The sequence below is a fragment of the Sceloporus undulatus genome, chromosome 4 (assembly GCF_019175285.1).
Source record: "Sceloporus undulatus isolate JIND9_A2432 ecotype Alabama chromosome 4, SceUnd_v1.1, whole genome shotgun sequence".
Lineage (NCBI taxonomy): Eukaryota > Metazoa > Chordata > Lepidosauria > Squamata > Phrynosomatidae > Sceloporus > Sceloporus undulatus.
This window is the reverse complement of record NC_056525.1, coordinates 80,195,749-80,218,050: the sequence shown is the minus strand read 5'-3', so window position 1 is coordinate 80,218,050 and position 22,302 is coordinate 80,195,749. Positions and strand designations below refer to the sequence as shown.

Sequence of the window (22,302 nt, the reverse complement as noted above, 5' to 3'; positions counted from 1 at the left end):
TGTATTGTCTGTTCTGAGAAGGACTACCTTGCCGGTTACAGTCTCTTCGAAGGCTCTCAAGGCCTTTTCTACTGCCAGCATCTCCAACGCGTTGATGTGGAGGTACCTTTCGTCCATTGTCCACTTTCCTCTCATGCTGAGATCGAGAGTGTGAGCTCCCCAACCCTCCAAGGACGCATCTGTCGTCAGGGTTAGCTGTAGTTGGGGCGGGCAAAAGGATAAGCCTACGCAGACGTTTTGGGAATCTTGCCACCACTTGAGGGAGGATGCGACGAGCCTCGGGATCGTGAGCCATCTGAGAGGAGGGTCTGATGCTGGGTTGAAGACCGTGAGGAACCACCTTTGGAGGGGTGGAAGCTGGAGTCTTGCCCACGGTGTCACGAAGGTGGTCGAGGCCATATGGCCTAGAGCTACCTGGACGTCTCTGGCCCTGACCCTCCTGTGTGTCACGAGTGGCCTGATTGAAGATTTCAGTGCCAGAAAACGGTCCCGAGGAAGGTATGCGATGCAAGCGTCGGAGTCAAGGACCGCCCCGATGAAGCGCACCTGTTTGGCAGGTTTGAGGCAGGACTTTTCCAAGTTCACCACTAGTCCTAGAGACCTGAGCATCGTCAACATGAAGTCGATGGAGTCCAGGAGGTCGGCCTCTGAGTCGGCTGCCAGGAGCCAATCGTCTAAGTAAGGGAAGACTCTGTAGCCCCTTTGATGGAGATAGGCTACCACTGGCGCCATACACTTCGTGAAGACTCTTGGAGCCGTAGCCAACCCGAAGGGGAGGACGTTGTAGTGATAGGCGTCGGAGCCGACGGCGAAAGTGAGGAATCTCCTGTGGGACTCTCGAATTCCTATGTGGAAGTAGGCGTCCTTGAGGTCGATCGTGGCGAACAAGAGTTCCTGGTGAAGGAGAGGCAGAATGGAAGATAGAGTTACCATCCGGAAACGACGGTATCGAAGGAAGGAGTTCAACTCCCTGAGGTCTAAGATAGGTCTGATCCCGCCGTCCAGCTTTGGGACTGTAAAGTATCTTGAAAAGAAGGCTCCCTCCAAGTCGTCCTGATGGACTGAAGAGATAGCTCCTTTTGCTACCAGAGCGCGCACTTCGTCGAGAAGGGTGTCCGAGGGTAGGGTTGACAGAAACTTCCCCTTTGGGGGAAGGGATTCGAATTCGAGGGCATATCCTCTAAGGACAATGTTAAGTGCCCAAGAGTCTGTCGTGATGGAAGCCCAGGTGTTAAAGAAGGGCTGTAGAATGTTTAGGAAGAATGGAGCGGGGATGAAGTGCGCCGGTACACTTCAAGACCTTTTCTTGGCCTGGTCGCTATCCTGCCTACGGCCCTTTCGGTAACAAGGCGAGCCGCCACGCCTACCAGAGGAGGAGGAGGATTGCGAAGGGTACCTGGGACGCTGGGGTCCCTGTTGCTGGTACTGACGGTCCTGGCCTGCAGGTCTAAAGGAATGACCTTGGGGCTGCCAGAGGCGCTGCTTCTTCTGGAACGGAACCGAGGGGGAGGAAGACATGCCGTGTTTCTTGGCAGCCGCTTTCATCTTAAATTTCCAGTTCAGCCGGTCGTCCGTGTCTGCATGGAACAGACCCGAACCGTCGAGGAGCATCTCCTCAATGGCTGCCTTCACTCCCGGATTGAGGTCTGACCCGCGAAGCCAGGCATGGCGGTGAAGGGCCATTGATGCTGACATGGCTTTTCCTGCGCAATCGGTCACATTCCTTGACGCCGTGATGAGCCAACCTCCAATGGAATGTGTCTCATCCCTTATTTCGACGAGCTTCCTCTGTGTGTCATCGGGGACGTCCGGAATAAGCGGCGAGATCTCTTCCATGAGCGACTGTACATAGGCGCCCATACATGCCATGTAGTTCACGGCCTTGACGGCAAGAGATGTGGCGGAGTATGCCTTCTTAGCCAGGCCATCTATCTTGCGGGCCTCACGATCCACAGGGGAAGTGGCCTGCTTGTGCGTGGAGGCGACCTGGGCTCCTTCCACAATTGCTGAATTTTGTCTGGGATGGGTGGACAGCCAAGCGCAGCTAGTGGGGGCGACACGGTATAGAGCTTCCACCTTGCGTGAAGTCCCAGTCAGGGCAGCAGGGCTCTCCCAAGAACTCTTCAGGATCGTCTCCAAAGAAGGCAGAAGAGGGATGGACAGAGGCGTTGGGACGCGCCCATGGACCCGGCGCTCGACCGGATCCTGCGCCAACTCATCCGGGTAGGCGAGCTTGATGTCTAAGGCCCTGGTCATCTTAATGACGTGCTCCGCAAAGGACCGAAGATCATCAGTAGGAGAGGCAGGGCCGGGGTGATGCATGTCCTGAGGTGAGTCTTGAGGGGACATTTCATCGTCGGATTGGTAGGCCGATGAAGGAACTATCTCCAGGTCCGATTCCGTGTCAGACTGGATCATCAGGTCTTGGACTCTCGCTGGGTCCTGGGCCACTTGAGCTCTGGGTTCAGTGTGTTTTTCAGCGACCCCGGCCGGCTCCGGTCTGGAGGGTTCGGTCAGTGCAGTCGGGGGCTTCGATCTAGGAATCTGCCACCGGCGTCCTTCTTCAAAGGTCCGCAGGGCCGTCTCCCTGGGGACCGCCATGTAATATTTGTCTGCCTCCGAGTCATAGAACACATCGGGGTCGTTGGATCGGGCCTCCAATGTGTGCCTGGGTGAGGGACACGGGACCGGAGTGGGGGAACGCCGTCCTCCCGAAACGGAACCCTCATCTTCAGAGTGCTCCACTGGAATGACCAGGAGACCAGGAGAACTTGGAGCTGCCTCCCTATCCAACCGCCGAGGTGAAGGATGTTGGATAAGCTCTTCCCAAACCCGGAAAGGGGGAGGCGAGGACCGCACTGTAGGTACTGGCGTGCTGGGCACTTGGCTTGGAGACCGGGTTGGGGACCAGTGCTTCGAGCCCGAGGAGTGGCTCAACTTCCTGGGAGGCTTTGCCGACACAGAGGCGTCCTTGGACATGCCGTCATGGGACTTCTTCTTTTTATGGGCCACCGGGGCGGGCTCAGGATCAGTCGCCTTCCTCTTGGAGCTCTTGGAGTTTCCGGGGGGGAAGAAAGGATTATCTTCCAACTCCACCAGAGCCGACCTGGGAGTCTTGTCTCTGGAGCCAGAAGAGGCGTGGCTAGGTCCAGCGATTCCCGGTTCCGAAGAGCTAGAAACCGGGATGGAAACCTCCCTGTGTTTGGAGGACCTTTTTGCAGGGTCGCCTGACTTCTTGGATGGGACCAACCCTTCCTGGCCAGAACCTGAGGCAGAAGCCGATCTGGTGGCCGAAGTCGACTCCATCGGGGAAGCAGCAGCTGCCGCAGCCTCAGACCCCGACTTCTTGTGGGGGTGTTTAGAGGACCTGTCGGTGGTACTGGACCTGTCTGGGTCGCGGACCACTTGCCGGGACTTGTCAGAGGCTCTGGGCTTGTCCAGGCCACGGACCACCGAAGAGGGCTGAGCAGGAGCCGGGGGCGCAGAAACAGTAGTGGATGGGCTGTCCCGGGGCTTGGAGACCAGGGAAACAGTCGAAGGTGACGGAGCCGACGCCGGGCGAGAAACCTCCCCTTGCACCTTACCCTGAACTATCGCTGAAGTTAAGCGAGACTCCCGGTTCTTCCTTGCCTGGGACGTCATGGACTTGCAGAGCTGACAAGCCTTCATGTCGTGGTCTTTTCCCAGGCAGAGCAAGCAGGACGAGTGCGGGTCCTGAACCGGGAGCTTGCCCCCGCAGACGTCACACTTCTTAAATGGAGGCAACATTATTCAGAGACGTAGACAGAGTCAGACGGTCCGAGGTCGAAGTACAATGGGGAGGTCAGCAGAAGAATGGTCAAGCACAGTCCGAGGTCGAAGTACAATGTGGGAATATCACGTAGAAGAATGGTCAAGAACGGTCTGAAGTCAAATAGCCAGTGATTCAAATGGAAAAGAGCAAGAGCGAAGTTCCAACAGCAGCAAACGCGGCGGAAAGAAGGAACTGGGGAAAGAGCAGGAAGGCAGGGGCCTTATAACGGGTGGGCGGAGTTACCGCCAAAAAGTTGCATTTTGTTGCAAAGTGTATTTTGCCCAGTGATTCCAGAAGTTTCCGACAGTACTGCGCAGGCGCAGTAAAACCCATTTGTATGATTCGCAGAGACCACGAAGAAGAACATCTATGTACATAGACTGCAGATCTCTTTCTCTAGCCAATGGAATGGAAAGAGGAAATTCTGGAGGATAGCTCAGTTTGTCTTTTCCTATCAAAGAATTTTTTGCCTAGAAGAATATGTGACAGAACATTATAAATGGCATCTTGCTTTGTTTAAGCTTCTTAATTAACAAACAGTAGGCATAAATTTGAGAGCCAGCATAGTGTAGTGCTTTGAGTGTTGGACACTGGGAGACCACAGTTCAAATCCCTGCTCAACCAGGGAAAGCCACTGGGTGACCTTGGGTGAATCACACTATCTCAGCCTTAGAGGAAGTCAAAGGCAAACCTCCTTTGAACAAATTCTGCCTGTGATAGGGTTGTCAGAAGTCAGAAGTGACTTGAAGGCACATAATCATAACAGACACAATTTTTCTCTGCCTAAATGATAAATATAACTAGTCCAGTGTAAGTTTTTAAAAACAAATGTTAATCACCACTATGAAATTGGATACAAATGCTAATGAATGAGAACTAACGGGAAGGGAGAAGGAGGAATGAAGCAAAAGGAAGAATTCAGATTAACTGTACAATTTAAGTCTGGGGGAGGAATCCAAACACAATTGAGTTCAATAAATTCAGTTCACTCACATTAGTGAGTGATTAGGGAAGCCTTCCCAGTCTTAGTATCCTAAAGATGTACTGAACTAAAACTCCCATCATCTTCCCAAGAGAAAAGTTAGGTTATGTTCTCTCCACTCAGGTTTTTTTTTTTTTTTTTTTTTTTTTGCTGCCACATAGCCTTGGGGCCCTTTCATACAACAGAATAATAGCACTTTGGTTCCACTTCAACTACCATGATTGCACCCTATGGAATAATGGGATTTATGATTTTGTGAAGCATTAGCAGCATTCTTTGGCAACTAATTTTGTAAATATCTCATTTAACTGCAAATCCCAGAATTTCATGGTTGTTATAGTGGTATTGAAATGTTATAATAGTATAGTATGAAAGGTCTCCTCAACAGTCCTCTCAGCCTGTCACTATATAGCTGCAAAATTCCTTCTTGGTGCATTCTGAGTGATGGCGTTTAATTGCAGTTTCTTCCTCCATTGTCTTCCCTAGCTGGCCCTGTTTATTCATTCGTTCATTCTCCCTATGTTGTCTTCTTTTCTCAGATTTCTCCAGTCTTTCACTGACCTCCAGAAACAGCTGTCAAAAAAGCTTCTGAGTCCTCAGAATCCCTTATGGCATCTCTTCAGGGAAAATATAAGTTCTGCTCCAGGCACCCTATGGGAAGGGCTGCCGACCCACATCTTCTCTTATGCTGGAAGACCAATCCTGAAAGATCACATTCCATAGCTAAAAGAATAGGAATTGGCTTACAGAATCCAGCAGATTCCTTTTATGATAAAATCCCTTTGAAAACACATGAATACAGGCAGCTTTCTAGCTTCAACATGAACATGAAGAAGATGTTAGATCCATTTCAAACCGGCTTCAGGACGAGATATGGGGTGGAGACTGCCATGGTTGCTCTGGCTGATGACCTTCATCTAGGCATCGACAGGGGAAGCATGAACCTGTTGGTGCTTCTGGACCTCTCAGCGGCTTTTTATACGATAGAGCATAACATCCTCTTGGAACACCTAAGAGAGATAGGAATAGGGGGCACTGCATTGCAGTGGTTCCGGCCCTTCCTCTCAGGTAGATTCGAGAGGGTGATGCTCAGGGAAAGTTGCTCCTCAAAAACGGAGCTCAATTGTGGTGTCCCCTAGGGCACCATCCTGTCCCCAATGCTATTTAACATTTATATGAAGCTGCTAGGAGAAATCATTCGCAGACATGGGGCAGAGTGTTATCAGTAAGCTGATGAAACCCAAATATATTTCTCCATGTCTCGGTCATCAGCTCTGATGATAAGGACAGGTTGCTTACCTATAACTGTAGTTCTTCGAGTGGTCATCTGCGAATCCACACAAATGGGTTATTCTGCGCCTGCGCAGCATTTCCGGACCCTACTGGATTCGCTAGGGAAGACTTTTTGGCGGTAGCTCCATCCACCTTCTATATAGGCAGGATGTCTTCCCACCCTTTCTCAGTTCCAAAAAGGTCTGCCATAAAAGCAGATAAGGACGAGAGAAGGACACGACAGAGGGGAGGATGAGCGGGATTTGTGTGGATTCGCAGATGACCACTCGAAGAACTACAGTTACAGGTAAGCAACCTGTCCTTCTTCTTCGTGGTCTCTGCGAAGCACACAAATGGGTTAGATTGGCAAGCTTTCCCTTCTGTGGAGGAGGGAGTGTCCTGGCAATAAACAATCATTAAACCAGAAAAACAGTGTGAGTGTCATTATTTGACAGGTGCCAACTAACCTTTAGTGCATTCCAGAAAGGAGAACAGCTCTGCCAAAGGCTGCTTCACTTCGGTGTCTGGTATCAAGTCTGTAGTGCTTGATAAAGGTCACAGGTTGTGACCATACCGCAGCCTTGCAAATGTCCTCCAAGAGAATTCTGGAGAGGAAGGCTGAAGACGAAGCTACCGCCCTGGTGGAATGGGCTTGATTTCGAGCAGGCGGAGTCTTCCTAAAATCTCATAAGAGAGAAGGATTGTGGAAGTCACCTATTTGGAAAAATGTTGAGGTGTGACTGGAAGCCCCATTTTGGAGTTGGAGTAATAGATGAAGAGTCTGGGAGAATGACGAGAGGATGAGGTCCTGTCGAGGTAGAAGGTTAGCGCCTACCTGACATCAAAGAAGTGGAGTCTGCGCTCAGTGTTGGTAGTCAGATTTGGGGCTAGCGCTGGGAGAATGATGTCTTGACTGAGGTGAAAGGTGGACACAGCCTTTGGTAGAAAGGAAATGTCCGGACGGAGGATGACTTTGTCCCTAAAAAAATTTCAAGTATGAGGAGTCCATACAGAGGGCACAGAGTTCACTGGCATGGCATGCTGAGGTGATGGCTACCAAGAAGGCTGTCTTCCAGGTGAGGAGCCTGAGGTCACAGGGAGCCAAAGGTTCCCAAAAAGCATTCAGCATAACTGCCCCTAGACTATGGAATGGACTCCCAGGGAAGACTCGCCTTATTACATCCTTGGAAATTTTCAAGAAGGCGTTTTGCCGTGCATATCCTCCTGACCTCCTATGAAGACTATTGGTATGGAACGAGAGAACCTGACCCGGTGATTGATGTTTCATGTTTTTAGCTGTGTTTTTAATAATGTGGGGTCCATTTTGCTGTTGCAACTGTCAAACAATAAAAAGTTAGAAATTTCCACTGATTTACTACAATCACTCAGCCACCTTCTTTTCCTCCCACTTGTTCTCTCTGTGGTCTGACATAATGCTCAGTAAAGAGTCCTTCAGAAGTTTCTGAATTACTTTAACTTGCATGCTTCTGTGTTATTACTTAAAAAATTAATGTTTAGATATTCCTGAAATATCATTTAATGAAGATTTTTTTTGAACTGGTTAAATGCCAGTTATAGCACATCAAGGTCATACGGAGTTGGATCTAATGTAAATAAGACAAACAAGTAAAGTAGTGTTTTTTTATATTTCCGTGCCCTTTTTTATAACACAGCTTAAACATGTGAAAGCATCAGAGCTATATTTAATTAACTTCCTGCAAAGGTGAGGTCTTATAATTTCATCTGTATTGTAAAAACCAACACTTTCCTCCCTGGGTACTTATAGAAATCTCATTTACAAAACTGAGAGGGGAGGCATGTGTGTGCTAGGTATAATAGTGATCCTTGTGAAAGGGATTCACGTTTCTATTTTCTAATTAGTCCCTGAAAAGAAAATATTATGAGAAGTTACCATCATTATTACAAAATAATATTCCCCACTTTTAAATCAGGAGTGCAGTGGCTGTGTAGGGTTCCATACTCTTCTGTCACAGACTGTGTTCTTTGTGGAAATTACATACCCTTTTCACTTAATAAGCACACATATACAGTACTGTTTGCAAAGAGAGTACATGGGGTCCTTGTCACACTTTGAGGTTTGGTTCCAGGACTCCAGCCTTGGATACCAAAATCCATGGTTTCTCAAGTCCCATTAAATACAATGGGACAATAAAGGTTAATAATAATAATGATGATGATGATGATGATGATAATAATAATAATAATAATAATAGTGAAATGGTGTCCCTTACATAAAATACCAAAATCAAGATTTGCTATTTGGAATTTATATATTTTTTAATATTTGCAAACTGTGGATGCTTGAATCTGTGGATAAAGAATCCATGGATACAGAGGGCCAACTGTATTAAATGGGGAATGACAACACAAAGACCTTTGTAAATACTCTGACAGTTGGAGTCAGACCAAACAAGATTTAATAACATTATTATTCACATATTGGGGATGGTAAATCATGATTTCTCCAAGTTCCATTTTCTACATAAAAGCATCAATGTTGCACAAAAAAGCCACATGTGGCTGCAACTTCAGTCAGCCCAAGTTTCATTCCCTGTTTCTAATAATAATAATAATAATAATAATAATAATATATTTTATTTTTACCCCACTTTTCTGTAGTGAAACAATCAAAGCAGCTAGCAACAAGTTACCACATACAAAGTTTTATCTCAACATCCCCCTTAAAAAAGAATTAAACATCATACTGTTAAAATTAAAGCATTAAAATATCTATTTATAATAAAAGTAACATGCACAGTGTGGCAGCATAATACATGGAGTGAGGGGGCAGTCATTCTATGGCTGGGTGATTTTATTCAGGAAAGGCCTGCCGGAAGAGATTTGTCTTGATGGCTTTTTTCCAAGCTGTCTAGGCTGGTAATTTGACGGATTTCATCCAGCAGGTCGTTCCATAGTCTGGGAGCAATTGCAGAAAAGGCCCTCTGGGAGGTTACAGTTAATCTGATCTTAAAAGTCTGTAATAAATTCCTCCCAGAGGACCTGAGTGTGTGGAGCGGATTATATGAAAGTAGGCGATTCCTCAAATAGGTTGAACCCAAGCCATGTGGGGCTTTAAAGATGATAACCAACACCTTGTACTGTGCCCAGAAACTAATAGACAGCCAGTGAAATGATTTCAGAAGAGGTGTTTTCCGGTCAGTCCTCGTTTTCCCAATGAATAGCCTGGCTGCCATGTTCTGGACTAAATGAAGTTTCCGGACTAGGTACAAGGATAGCCCCATGTAGAGTGCATTGCAGAAATCGAGTTGTGAAGTTACCAATGCATGTACTACAGTTTCTAGGCCCCTTACTTCCAGGAAAGGGTGCAGCTGATGTATCTGCCAAAGCTGATAACAAGCACTCCTGACCGTCGCATTCACCTGATTAGTCATATGAAGCGACGGGTCTCGGAGTACTCCCAGACTGCAAACACAGTCCTTTGAGGAAAGCGTGACCCCATCTAGGACTGGAGGTTGCAACCCAATACCTGGTTTGAGGGCCCCTACTGTAAGTACCTCCATTATTTCTGGATTCAGCTTGAGTTTGTTTTTCCTCACCAAGTCCATTACCACCTCAAGACACTGATTGAGAGGAGAAACGCCATCTGTCGTCAAAGCTGCTGACCGGGACACAGAGAAATATATTTCGGTGTCACCAGCATGCTGATAACCCCACCTCATTTGGGTTGCACAACTTTCAAATCAGCATAGGCTGCAGCCACATCAATGATTGCTTCACTGCATTGTTTGTATGGGGTAAAGTGTAACATTTAGTTTTGCATATTCTGAACTTTCTCCAACAATACAGCAAAAAACAATGTATGCAGCTGAGAGCATTTTTTTCTCAGACAGTTGTAAAGACTATGAGTGTAGGTTTAGACTGTAAAGCTGTGCAGTTTCTCAAACTCTTGTGCAATTCTCAAAAACTACAGAGTGTTGAGAACGAAAAGTTCCCACAATGTGCGGGAACTTCTGGCATGCTGTTTTAATTCTTGCCTAAGCTTCTCAAGGGGTCAGGAATTCCAAATTCAACCCCAGTTGGGAAATTGCCAATTTCTATTCCATCCCTATCACAGATAAACTTCAGACACTAACATAATAAAAGGAAGAATAAAAGAATAAATAATAACTGGAGATGACAAGGCCATATGTAGCTTAAGAAAAGAAAATCCTCCTGCATCAAGCTGTTTAGAACAGAATGTGTTCATCTGAAACATTTTCTTAACCATGAACCATCTTCTTCACATCCAAGATCAACGTAGTACATGAAAGCACTCTAATAACAGCTTATCCAGAGGTTTCTGTTCTACAACTGGCATCTCCAAAAGGTGCTCTAGGCCACTGGAGATCCTAAAGTGCTCTTCAAGATTGCCTGAACATGGAGAAGAGATACACTGTTCAACATGGGGAAACTCTACAAAAGAGCTTCCCTTCATCATATGCAGGATCCACTGACCTGAAACAAAACTCTTTCCAAATGTCTGCAAATATTGGAAACCTCTTCCTTACTAACTGTGAAGAGGTAGAAGGTAAACACAAACACACACACACACACACACAAGAGGAGAGAGTCAATAGATACAGTGTCTTGTCTTTCACTGCTGGGATGTGGGGCTGCTTGTAGTTTGACAAACAGTTACAGTCAGCTCGCCATAACCACAAATTCTTTATCTACAGATTCAAACATACACAGTTTGAAACTATTCAAAAAATATATTAATTCTAAATAGCAAACCTTGAGTTTGCTATTTTATATAAGGGACACCATTTCACTATGCCATTGTATATAATAGGAATTGAGCATCCATGTATTTTGGTATCCGGGGGGGGGGGGGGTTCCTAGAACCAACACCCAGTGGATGCTAAGGATCCACTGTACAATTTCAATGGCAGTAAGCTATAAAGCTGAGACACAATTAAGCAGATTATCACTGAAATTATAACACAATTAAAACATTTTATAAAAAGCAATTTAAAAGTACAATGCCTACTATTAAAAGCTGCTTCCTCAGTAGTGCAAATTTTTCTCTTAAATATAGTTGTCTCTACTTTCAGAGTGGGAATAGAACATTTTGCTTGCTTAACCTTCTTCGGGCTTATTGGCACGTTACAGACGGGCTCTTGAGGCGCCCCATCACGTGCTAGGGGTTGGCAGGGGACCTACCGTCCACACCGGCCTCACCCCTAGCACGTGATGGGGGCGTAATAATGGCGGCGCGCTCTACACACAGGCGCCGCCATTATTACGTGTCGGATGCATAGCGTCCGCATGTCGCTTATGATGTCGCGAGTGCACCATTGGCGCCTCATGGCGTTATAACCGCGCTGTGGGAAGAAGCGCCATTTTGGGGCTTCTTTTTTGCTCCACGCGGGAGCCCCACGGTTTGGCTGCTGCGGCTCCCTCACGGAGCAATCAGCAGCGCCGGCAGACTGCCGCTTTTAGGCGGTCTGTAACGCGCCTGTGACACAATTTTAATACTCCTCATTCTGTTTGAGTAGACTGCAATCTGGCCACACATGGTATGGAGGAAATTGGGCTTTTTCCAGGGTGATAGTAGTCAAAAATTCCATAAATTCTGCTGAAAAAGGACTTCTGGTTTTTATAGGAATCTGTGAGGTTGTACATTATCAAACATGCAGCCAGCTGTCCGCTTCACTTGGATTCACATGGCTGTGCATTTTTGGCAGAGGGAGAGTGAATAGATGTAAATTTGTGCAATAAAGTGAGGAAAAGAATTGATGTGAATATGTGAAAATTTGCAGCAATTCACATAACACACTTACATGTAACTAGCCCTTTGAGTAACTATCTTTCAATGGATATGTATTTACTGTCACACAAAGTATATCATTTCTTTGTAAAAGCATGGAAAGTCAAACGTAAGATAAATTGAAATAAAAATTACACACATTTCAGATGTGAAGAAATTATTAGAGCCTAATCAATTCAGGACATCAGGGAGGAAATGCTCTAAAACAAGGAAAACTGTTTCTGGACAAGCCACAATATCTATCACTAGAATGGCAGAGGAAGTTTTAAAATAAAGCCATACATACACACACACACACACACACACACACACACACACACTTACTTGCATACACACATACATGGTGATTAAAAGAGAAGCTCAACTAGAGGATCTGTAAGGCCACATTCATTCCTGGGCTGAATGTTTTGCTGGAACAGGGTTGAGCCTTTTGTGAACAGATGAGATTCCTATGCTCATTGCTCTGTGCAGACTTTGCAGGGATGTCAAACAGCCTGCCAGAGGCAAATTCAGCTGACTGGGAGGATGGCAGGGAAGGGAAGATAGTAATGCACTGCCAAATGCTTCCTGAAGGTTTCAAGGAATTTCTTGAAACCAGGGACTGATATAAGATCCCCTCTTCTGAGGAATTCAAAGATATAGCCATGTTAGTCTGTAGAATCAGTACGTAGAGAGATCTTGTAGCAACTGTGAGACTAACTGAAAGAAAGAAATTGGCACCGTGAGCTTTCGTTGACTTCAGTCTACTTCCTCAGATGCGTTTGGTGGAGTGGAAGCCAGGCACAGACATATATATGCCCCTTGGTATGTGAGGATATCAATTCGAATTACAAGTTCAGCAGTAATACATTTTGCTAGCAATTACAAGTCCTTTGTGTATGGAAATAAAGTTGCAGGTCCAGTTTTAACAATGGTCGTTAGTGCACAAAGACATAGGAAACTGGTCTTTGTGCATGGAGATGAACTGGCAGACTTAGTTTTGCAATGGGATTAGCCTGTTGTGAGAGGAACAAATGAATGTAGGGCACATCCATAAGGAAGGGGTCAGATAGTGTTGAAATGTGTGCAGTGTGTCAGGAAAACATTGTCTTTGATCTATCCATAGGGACCTAGAAACTGTAGTGCATGAACTGATAACCTCACGACTCGATTTCTGCAATGTACTCTACGTAGGGCTACCCTTGTACCTAGTCCAGAAACTACAGTTAGTACAAAACAGCCTGGCTGATCACTGATAAAACTAGAAGTGATCATATTACACCTGTTCTGAAATCTCTTCACTGGCTGCCTATTGGTTTCCGGGCGCAGTACAATGGCTTGGGTCCAACCTATATAAGGGATCGCCTACCGTACAATCCACCCTGCACCCTCAGGGCCTCTGGGAGGAATTTATTGCAACCCATATCAACCAGATTAATGGCAAGCTCCCAGAGGATGTTCTCCACTGCCGCTCCCAGACTATGGAACGCCTTGCTGGAGGAGATCCGTCAAATAACCAGCCTAGAGAGCTTCAAAAAAGCTGTCAAGACAGATCACTTCTTGCAGGACTTCCCAGAATAGTTCAATCTAATTTCTCTACTCTCCCTACTTTATTTAACCACTGCCCCACTAGAAAATTACTGTCATTTGAACAGGTTTAATTTTTAAACTGCATTGTATTTAATCCTGTTTCAAAGGGGAGGGAGGAAATCAGTTTATTTATTGAAAGTATGTATTATTGCAACATATTCTAGTCATGTAAGCCGCTTTGATTGCTGCAGCAGAAAGGCAAGGTATAAGAATAAAGTTTATTTATTTATTTATTATTGCTGAGGGACTAGTTCTGCAGTTTCTCTTTCCAATTAACTTTTGTAGTTTTTTTGTTCAATGTCCGCTGTTCTAAGGCCTGAGATGGAATGCCCAGGGAGACTGAAATGTTCTGCCACCGGTTTTTATGTATTCCCATTCCTAATGTCTGATTTATAACCATTTATCCTCTGGCACAGGGCCTGGCCTGTTTGCTCAAAGTAGAGTGCTAAAGGGCATTGCTGGCACAGTATAGCATAGATCACATTGGAGGATGAGCACGTGAAGCCCCCCCCCCCAATATTGTGGGTGATACCATTAGGTCTTGTGATGCCATTTCCTGGATAAATATGTGGACGGAGTTGGCATCTTGGTTTGTGGCACGGCTTAGTACCTGTGATGCCATCTGTGTCACGTGTCATCTTGTATTATTGTAATATTGTATTTTGCATTACTGTTATGGTTGTATTGAACTTTGTGACTTGCTTTGTTATTGTATATGCATATCTATGCTGTAAACCGCTTTGATTGTAGGAAAAGCGGTATACAAATAAATCATATTAGGTGAGTTCCTGTTTGAAGGCTGTCTGTAGGCAAGTAAAGGTCTGCCACTACGAGCCCTTGAAAGAGTGGCATTATTGTCCAGAATGGGTTGTAGTTCATTGATGATGCGCCTGAGTGGTTGCAGTTGCATATGGAGCTGTATGTGACCACTAGTGGGGTTCTGTCATTTCCCTCTTCAATTTGTTCTGTAATAGATGAGTCCTTGGTACACATCTTTCCTTGTTTATTTGCTTTCTCACTTCATGTGGTGGGTACTGTAGTTTGAGGAATGTGTTGTAATTCCTTGAGTTTGGCATCCCTGTCTTGTGGGTCCCTGTCTTGTGGGTCTGAGAAGACGTGATTGTATCAGAGGACTTGGCTGTAATCTATAGATCTAGTGGTGTGTTCAGGGTGGAAGCTGGAGGCATGTAAGTACATGTAGCAGTCCGTGGGTTTGTGATAAAGTGTGGTGCTTATCTGTCCCTTTTGTAGCTGTACTGTGGTGTCCTCTTCTGAGGAAGATCATTTTAACACTTCATGTCTGGTCCCTTAGGGCACAATGCTATGAATATGAGTTTATATCATATTCATGTCTCATACACATACTTGGAAATTTTGTTATTGCATCATTCTGATCGAAAACAACCTGCGTTACATCCTTGGTCTCAAGTCAGGAACAGGGATTTTGTAGCTTTACAGATGTTGTTAAGACTGCAGTCCTCAACAGTCACAACTATGACACCAAACTGTGAGAAATACTGGGAGTATTTATTATTATCTTTTGTACAATGGTGGAAATCCTGTAAGAGATGGCTTGTTAAGTGTAAAATTGTCTATCTAAAGGTTAAGACTAATCTGGCTTTGAAATGAAGTCAGATCTTTGTGCTTTTGATGCTTGCTGTATATATGTCATGTTAGACAGAGTGTAGTTTATATGGATATAAAGGAATATTGGATTTAAATTCACAATTTGATTTAGAATGGCAGCAATTGTTATATGCTGAATCAGGATTATTTTCCTACACAGATTTTTGAAGTAAACTATTATACATTAATTATTAAATATGAAATGTATGACCTTGTTGGACAGGTGAATAAAGTGAACATACTATTTTGAATAGGGAAAGTTAAATTACATTGGGGTTGATTATTAGAATTAAGATTTGAAGAATAGTAGGATTGAATATGTAAAGTGACACCACTTTAATTGTCATGGCTCAAGGTCATGGAATTCTGGGAACTGTAGTTTTGTGAGATATCTGGCCTTCTCGCCAGAGAGCTCTGGTGCCAAAACAAACAACAATTCCCAGAATTCCACAGCACTGAGCTAAAGTATATGGACTGTATATTCTAATCTTGTAAGCCGCCTCGATTGCATTTTGTAGAGAAGTGGGATATAAATAAATTTTATTATTATTAAGTTGAGTTAAACTGGTGTGAAACTGGTGTGAATATTTGAAAGAAATTAAAAAGCCTAGGTCCATGACAATTACATCAAAACAAGTATCACTTTTTAAAATTATGTTGCATTTTAGACATAGTATATAACTGATGAATAGTTTAAAGAAATGCCTGTAATATGAACCACTAGCAGCATCATGTATTGTAGGCTTCCATGTATGACCTATTTCTAGGAAATGGACAGAAAATTAGAAAAATCACATACTGTAATCTTAAATGTCAAAATAAAAGCATCCGAGGAAGTAGACTGAAGTCTACGAAAGCTTATGCTGCCAACTTCTTTCTTTCAGTTACTCTCAAAGGTGCTACAAGATCTCTCTACATACTGATTCTACATATTAACACAGCATATCTTTGAATACTATCTAAATAATGATAAGTGATAGTATACTCAATATTCTGTAACCAAACTAACTCAAATCCAGAATAGGTCCAGACACACTGAGCACTGACTTACATTTAAGCCATTGGTTTCAGATTCTCATTTTAAATAATAGTGCTGCCTTCCAGCACTTGTCTGCCCAAGACAGTTCTTTAGCTAATGTTTTTTGTTGTTGTTCTTTCTGTTTTGGGAGAGCAGCTGATTAAAACTCACAACTGGGTTATTGGACGAAATATGCTGTAGCTAGGAAATGATACAGCAGGGACCAGTTTCACTGTTAATTTAAAATGCTAGAATTAATTAGGTAGTGTAAATGAAGAATTTAATAAGCGCACTTTACAACTAGAAGTTCTGCTTTTATTAAACATCCCTGCCAAATGAAGCTAAATATCACTGGTCTGTCTTGTCTTCCTTTTTCTCCCTTGTATTTTTTTTCTATAAAAACTCTAGAATTTGCAATTTTTTAATTACAAACTTTCTGACACAATTAAAAGGTAACCAATTTATACATAAGTAAATCAATAGGATTTTCTATCTATTCTTGGAAATCTTGAGAAAACTAACGTTTAGTTTTTTGTTTTTGTTTCTGAAGTCCAAATTAAAGGCTGCCTCAGAAACTGTCATTTCCAGTCAACTTGGTTTGATAAACAATGAAATTAGAACCTCTCAAATGAAAGAATGCACTTATTTAATAAACATGTATCATTGTAATGCAATGTTCAATTTTATGAATAAACCTGTAAGAAATCTACCATCTAAAAATAGGTATAAAAATGGAATCTTATTATTTGGCTGATGTCTGGAAAAACAGTGTAAAATTCTAATATGTAAATATCATCCCAGTTTTAAGAACTTAGGGATGTAGTTAACTGGGATTTATTCAGTCTTGAATAAAGGCTTGTTTGAAATATAAAAACTGCAGATTTTATAACTCAAACCTCTACATTTATTTTTGACGGTGTGCCATCTAACTAAAATCTAAGTACTTCTCAGTATGATAAATACTGTGATTTTCATTATGTCGGTCAATTTTTGATTCTCAGCTACAAATATTAACAATCTGGTATCATACAATTGTGTCAACTGTAGTATTTATTCTCCAGCATTAACATGCATGGGTATTCTGACTCAAAGAAATCACTGCTGCAAGTTAGAAATCATATGAATGCCTCCAGCACAACACCTATCATTACCAAAAATGTCTAACTGTGTAGAAGAATCTAAATTTATCACCATTTATGGTCAAATTAAATCAAAATTCATCAGCAAGGAAAAAAACCAAACTTCAGGGTACAAGAATCTGGGTCATTACGTGTGGTGTAATGTCTCAGTCTCCAAACAAAGCAAACAATAATTTTGAGGCAGAGAGTTTCTACCAATGTAGGTCAGCAGGCTTTTTCTTCAAGAAAACTGACGACTAAGGGCAAGTACAAACATGCATGAAAAGCCGACTTGGGGGCATGGTGTAACGCACGACGCACACTTTCATGACTCCCGGAAGCTGGCTTCATGCCACCCAGATGCCCACCCAACAGCTGGCTTCCAGTGGCATAGCATTTACACACCACAGGAGGTCCGTAAAACCGGCTTTTTGCTGGCTCAAAAAGGAGTGGCATTTTGCCACTTCTTTTTGGGCCGGCAAAAAGGCGGATTGGAACTGTAGCATGTGGTTGCCATGGCCTCAATCTGGCTTTCTCAGGGGAGCCCCTAAGTGAGCTCAAGATCCAGTCAAATACAGAAGGGATATTTTACTCTATGGATAAGGTCAGGGGACATACACTTTTAGTGTATTCATGTTTTAGGCTTTTAACAGTTTTTATATGTACTGTTTTAAGCACATTTATCTTTTAAATTGTATTGTACTTTATAATGAGTGATGAATTTTGATATTATACAAGTTTAATTTTATTTTAATGCCCACTTTTGTATGTTTTTAATTGTACTTTTTTTAAATTTGTAAACTGCTTTGTGCCCCAACTGTGGGGGAAAATGGGATATTATATAATAATAATAATAATAATAATAATAATAATAATAAATTTTATATAGACATTCACTATAAATCTCTTTTGTACCTCCCCTAAAACAACAGTGGGCAAACTGTGGTCTGTGGGCCTCATGTGCCCCCAGGGACATTTTGCAGTCCCCTGGATGTGGTTTAGTGTTTTTTGTTTTGTTTGTTTGTAAAAATACAATTTTTTGCTCCAAAATGCCCACAAAAAACCCCTAGGGGGTGTGAAGGGCATTTCCATCATCTTTGGAGTCCCCATGAGTAAAAACAATTTTTAATTTTTTCCCCCACAAAAACATGTGATGCCTCCAAATGCCTTCCAGTGAGTGTGGAGGGCATTTGTACCATGTTCTGGGCCCACCCCAGGCCATTTTATTCCCAAGGGAGGCCACCTTTGTGAAAAAAATAAGTGGCCAGGAAGTTTCTTCCATTCATATCTTGTTGTTTAAAAAAGGGCACTTCTTTTTAAGGAAGGGCCAAAAACGTGGTGAAAATGCCTACCTTACCCCGGGACGGCATGTGGGGGCAAAGAAATGTTATTCTTTTAGCGAGAGTTGGTTCAGTGCAGGAGTGTAACTCACTGAGGTCTCCTTGGGGGCTAATGTGTTCCCCTATCCTTCCAAGGCTGGCCACACCTGCCCTAGAACACTTTATTTTCTTTTATTAGGTGGGAACAAGAGATTCCAAACATGTGGAATCAATAGCAAGTGCCACTCTGTTTGAAGTGTCCTTGATGACTGGAAATGTATTTTGGGTGGTACAATGATCAGTGAAGGCATTTAAACCTCACTACATTCATGGACAACCTGCACACACAGTACTTTGCTCCCAGCCTACACTAGATAATAAACACTTACCCATAGACTCATCACCTCTAGTGAACCTCTTGCCTACCCTCCCTCCACCATCTGTGCATTGTTAGTCAATTTAAAAAATCTCTCTCTTTAAGTCCTATCATATTTTCTAAACGCTTCAAGTTTCTAGTTCTTCTGTTTAAAAGTTCTACATCTTCAAATCCATTTTTCTTGCCCACTCCTCCTCAAAGCTGACTCAAGCCACCTGTATTCTCTCTTTAGTTTCACCACTGTGCCCTGACAATTTTTTTGGACAAATGTTATTGTATTACAATTCATGAATTGCATAAAATCTGACAATTTTTTAACATGGAAAATAGTTGTCTGTTTCCTAGTCATCTAGCCACATCAATTTTTTCTTTCATTACCTCTATGACACACTTCTTATCAAATCGCTTCCAGAAACACCCTCATGTGCCCACATCACCTAGCGCACCACTAGTGACAACAAACAAGGACTCTTTTTTGACACTGAGAAGCCTAAGGAAAGACAACAAGCCATTATCATGAATCAAACTGAATTATCACAAGATTGAGAGCTGCACTTATAAAACTGTATGAGGCCAAAGAATTAGAAACATATATCCAAGAAATCTAGCTATGTAGAAGGAAATACACATCCTGATCCTATTAAAAAGGGACTGGGAATAAATTAAAATGGTGCTCATTCTGAAAGTGAGGTAAAATCACAAATCTAACATGGACACGCCATTTGCTTTTGCAACAAGGCTTCTCTTCAAGGTTGCAAAGTCTTTCTGCCAAAGAACTCAAGTTCACTACAGTTCCTATTGTGATTTTGTGGGATAAAAATTCAGTATCTAGTCTACATGGCAGTCTCCTTAACATTTAAGTGTACGACAAATCATTTTATCATAGGTACTGCCTACAAGTTCATCTGGATGATACACTTTCATCCAGGTCCATAGATCCAGCTAAGAAGCTGTCTTCAGTTCACTCTACCATTTTTTTCATCCCCACAATCATGTATGATTTGCTCCATTTCAAGAGAAATGGCTACTTCACATGACTGGTGTTCGAATGAACAAGAGAACAGTTGTAGACAATGGCAGCTATCATATTTCTCTCTCAATGTTTAATGTAAACTGTTAGATAAAGTTTTGGTAGATTATAACACTGTTGTAATGGGGAACATGGAAATGGAAGCTCAAAGCATGTGAATCTCAATCTCAAGAAATAAGGAAAGATGAAAACACAAAGTATGTTGTTTACCTGTAATCTTGTCTCTTACAAGCTTGCAGGATTCTATTTCACCAATGCTCCCAAAAAGGCTCCTGAACTCTTCCTGTGTCATGTTTTGGGGTAAGTAGTTGACTATGAGGTTGGTTTTGCTGTCATCTGTAGCAGCTCCCGTCTGCATTGGGGAAGGGCAGTTCCGACTGTTGCTGGCAGGTCCATTGGTTGTATTGGATGTAGGGCCATTGGACACCTGAGGCTCCATGGTGCTAATTATCTAAACAGGGAAGGAAAAAGGAAAAATACTACCTTAAGAATCAGATACAACTACTATTTTTAAAAAAGATACTTACAAATTAACACATAGGTAGTGTTCATGGCCAATTTAAGAAAGTTAAAAAAACACCAAAAAACACCCTACCCAGCTTCATTCTTCTGCTATTGTTGTAAAGTAGGTCACGTTAGTCTTTGGCAGAAAGCACATACTAAAATACAGAGGCAAATAAAACCTTCCCTTTTTTCTTTTTAATGTTAATGCAAAGATAATTTTTTTTCCATGATGCAATAATTTCCATAAGTGTATATTTACACCACACAAATTTAATTACGATCAAAGATATAATAACTGCGATTAAAATTATAGTTTCATTTAAGTGGAAGAATCTCACATAGAGGTAGAAACTGAAAAGGTAAAAATACATTAGCTACTTAATTACTGCAACACCCAGTGCTGTGACAGGTTTATCTAGGCCAGTCATGCTACAAAAAGCTGTGACTGTGATCTGCTTGAAGCAATAACCTCAGTCTTACCAAACGCACTTACTTGCATCACTGAAAGGCCTGTATTCTTCAGTTACATTTGTCACCAAGGGCGTCTTTTGATTTTGATTTTTTGTTACTAAATAATGCTCTGAAACTGCCAATACTTCTACGTGAACCAACATCATACAAGTAAATAGCCTCATTTCTGCTGAAAGTTGAACAACCTAGCTTTTTTTTTAAAAGGATACAAAACAAGCAATACAATCACTGGCTTAAATCTAATTGCTAGACCCATAAGACTACACCTACTGAATGAATGGATACTTGCTAAGTAAACACTCGTGAAGTCCCACTGATTTAATGGATCTACTTTAAATGGGACTAGTCATTAGATTTAAACCTCTGGTTGAACAAAATACTTTTTCAAGAATATGTAAGATTTAAAATAATGAAGAATTTTTCACATGGTTCAAAATATGAGCCCTACCAAGCACTGCTTTTCATATTTTCAAAGAAGCCATGTAAGTCTCTTGCAGCATAAGGAGGAAGAAAAAAAGAAAAGAAAAAAGAAATGTGGCAACCCTTGTAGGACTAAATGGTTTTTATTTTAGTATGACCTTTTGTGGACATAAGCCCATTCCTTCAGATGCAGGTCTTGATCTTTAAATAAGGAAATTACAAGGAAGGCTCAAAAGAGAAAGAGTTGGATTGAATTATATTTACAAATTCCAGTCCACTGGCATGAACAATGACAATGGCTGTACATATTAATAGGTATTACATATTAATACAAGAATATTAATTAGTTCTATATATTAATACAAGAGTCCTAGCTACTGCACATTTAACAAAAATAATCTTAGTTTATTGTGGGTTTTTTGGGCTATGTGGCCATGTTCTAGCAGAGTTTCTTCCTGACGTTTCGCCAGCATCTATGGCTGGCATCATTCTGAAGACGTTGGCGAAACGTCAGGAAGAAACTCTGCTAGAACATGGCCACATGCCAAAAAACCCACAAAAAACTATGATGCCGGCCATGAAAGCCTTCGACTTCACATTAAAAATAATCTTCTCAGAAAGAGTTTTGAACCCAGAGAAACTGGCAGTAGCAAGCAGATTTACTGCTTTCATGCATCAGCACTAACTAAGCTGAAAAATCTATATGTCATCCAGGCCTTTGATTATACCTTTGATTGTAATTAAATTTGAAAATTCAGGACATGATTTGCATCTTTCTGGATCTAATTACGTTCTACCCCACACCCACAACTATACAAATATGCTTTATACCTGAGGCTTTAATATTACTCTATACTGTATCTGAAGAAGTGGTTTTATATCCATGAAAGCTCATGGTAACATAAAAACTAGTTACTCTAAAAGGTGCTTCTGCATTTCTTTTTTCTCCTCCTCACTTCCTGTTTTTCATCCGTACAAGCCTGACAGTATATAAACAGAGGGCACCTCATCCA

The 22,302-nt window shown here is 42.5% G+C and overlaps 1 protein-coding gene across 8 annotated transcripts in view; it reads right to left on the bottom strand.

Moving 5' to 3' along the window:
* Positions 1–22,302, bottom strand: part of ELAVL4 (ELAV like RNA binding protein 4) — a 141,301-nt gene that overhangs the window by 58,559 nt on the left and 60,440 nt on the right. For all 8 annotated transcript variants that reach the window (XM_042465405.1, XM_042465403.1, XM_042465406.1 and 5 more), the window contains one exon: positions 20,105–20,345. In XM_042465405.1, the coding sequence (XP_042321339.1) occupies positions 20,105–20,345 (241 nt within the window). The remainder of the gene's footprint in view (positions 1–20,104; positions 20,346–22,302) is intronic.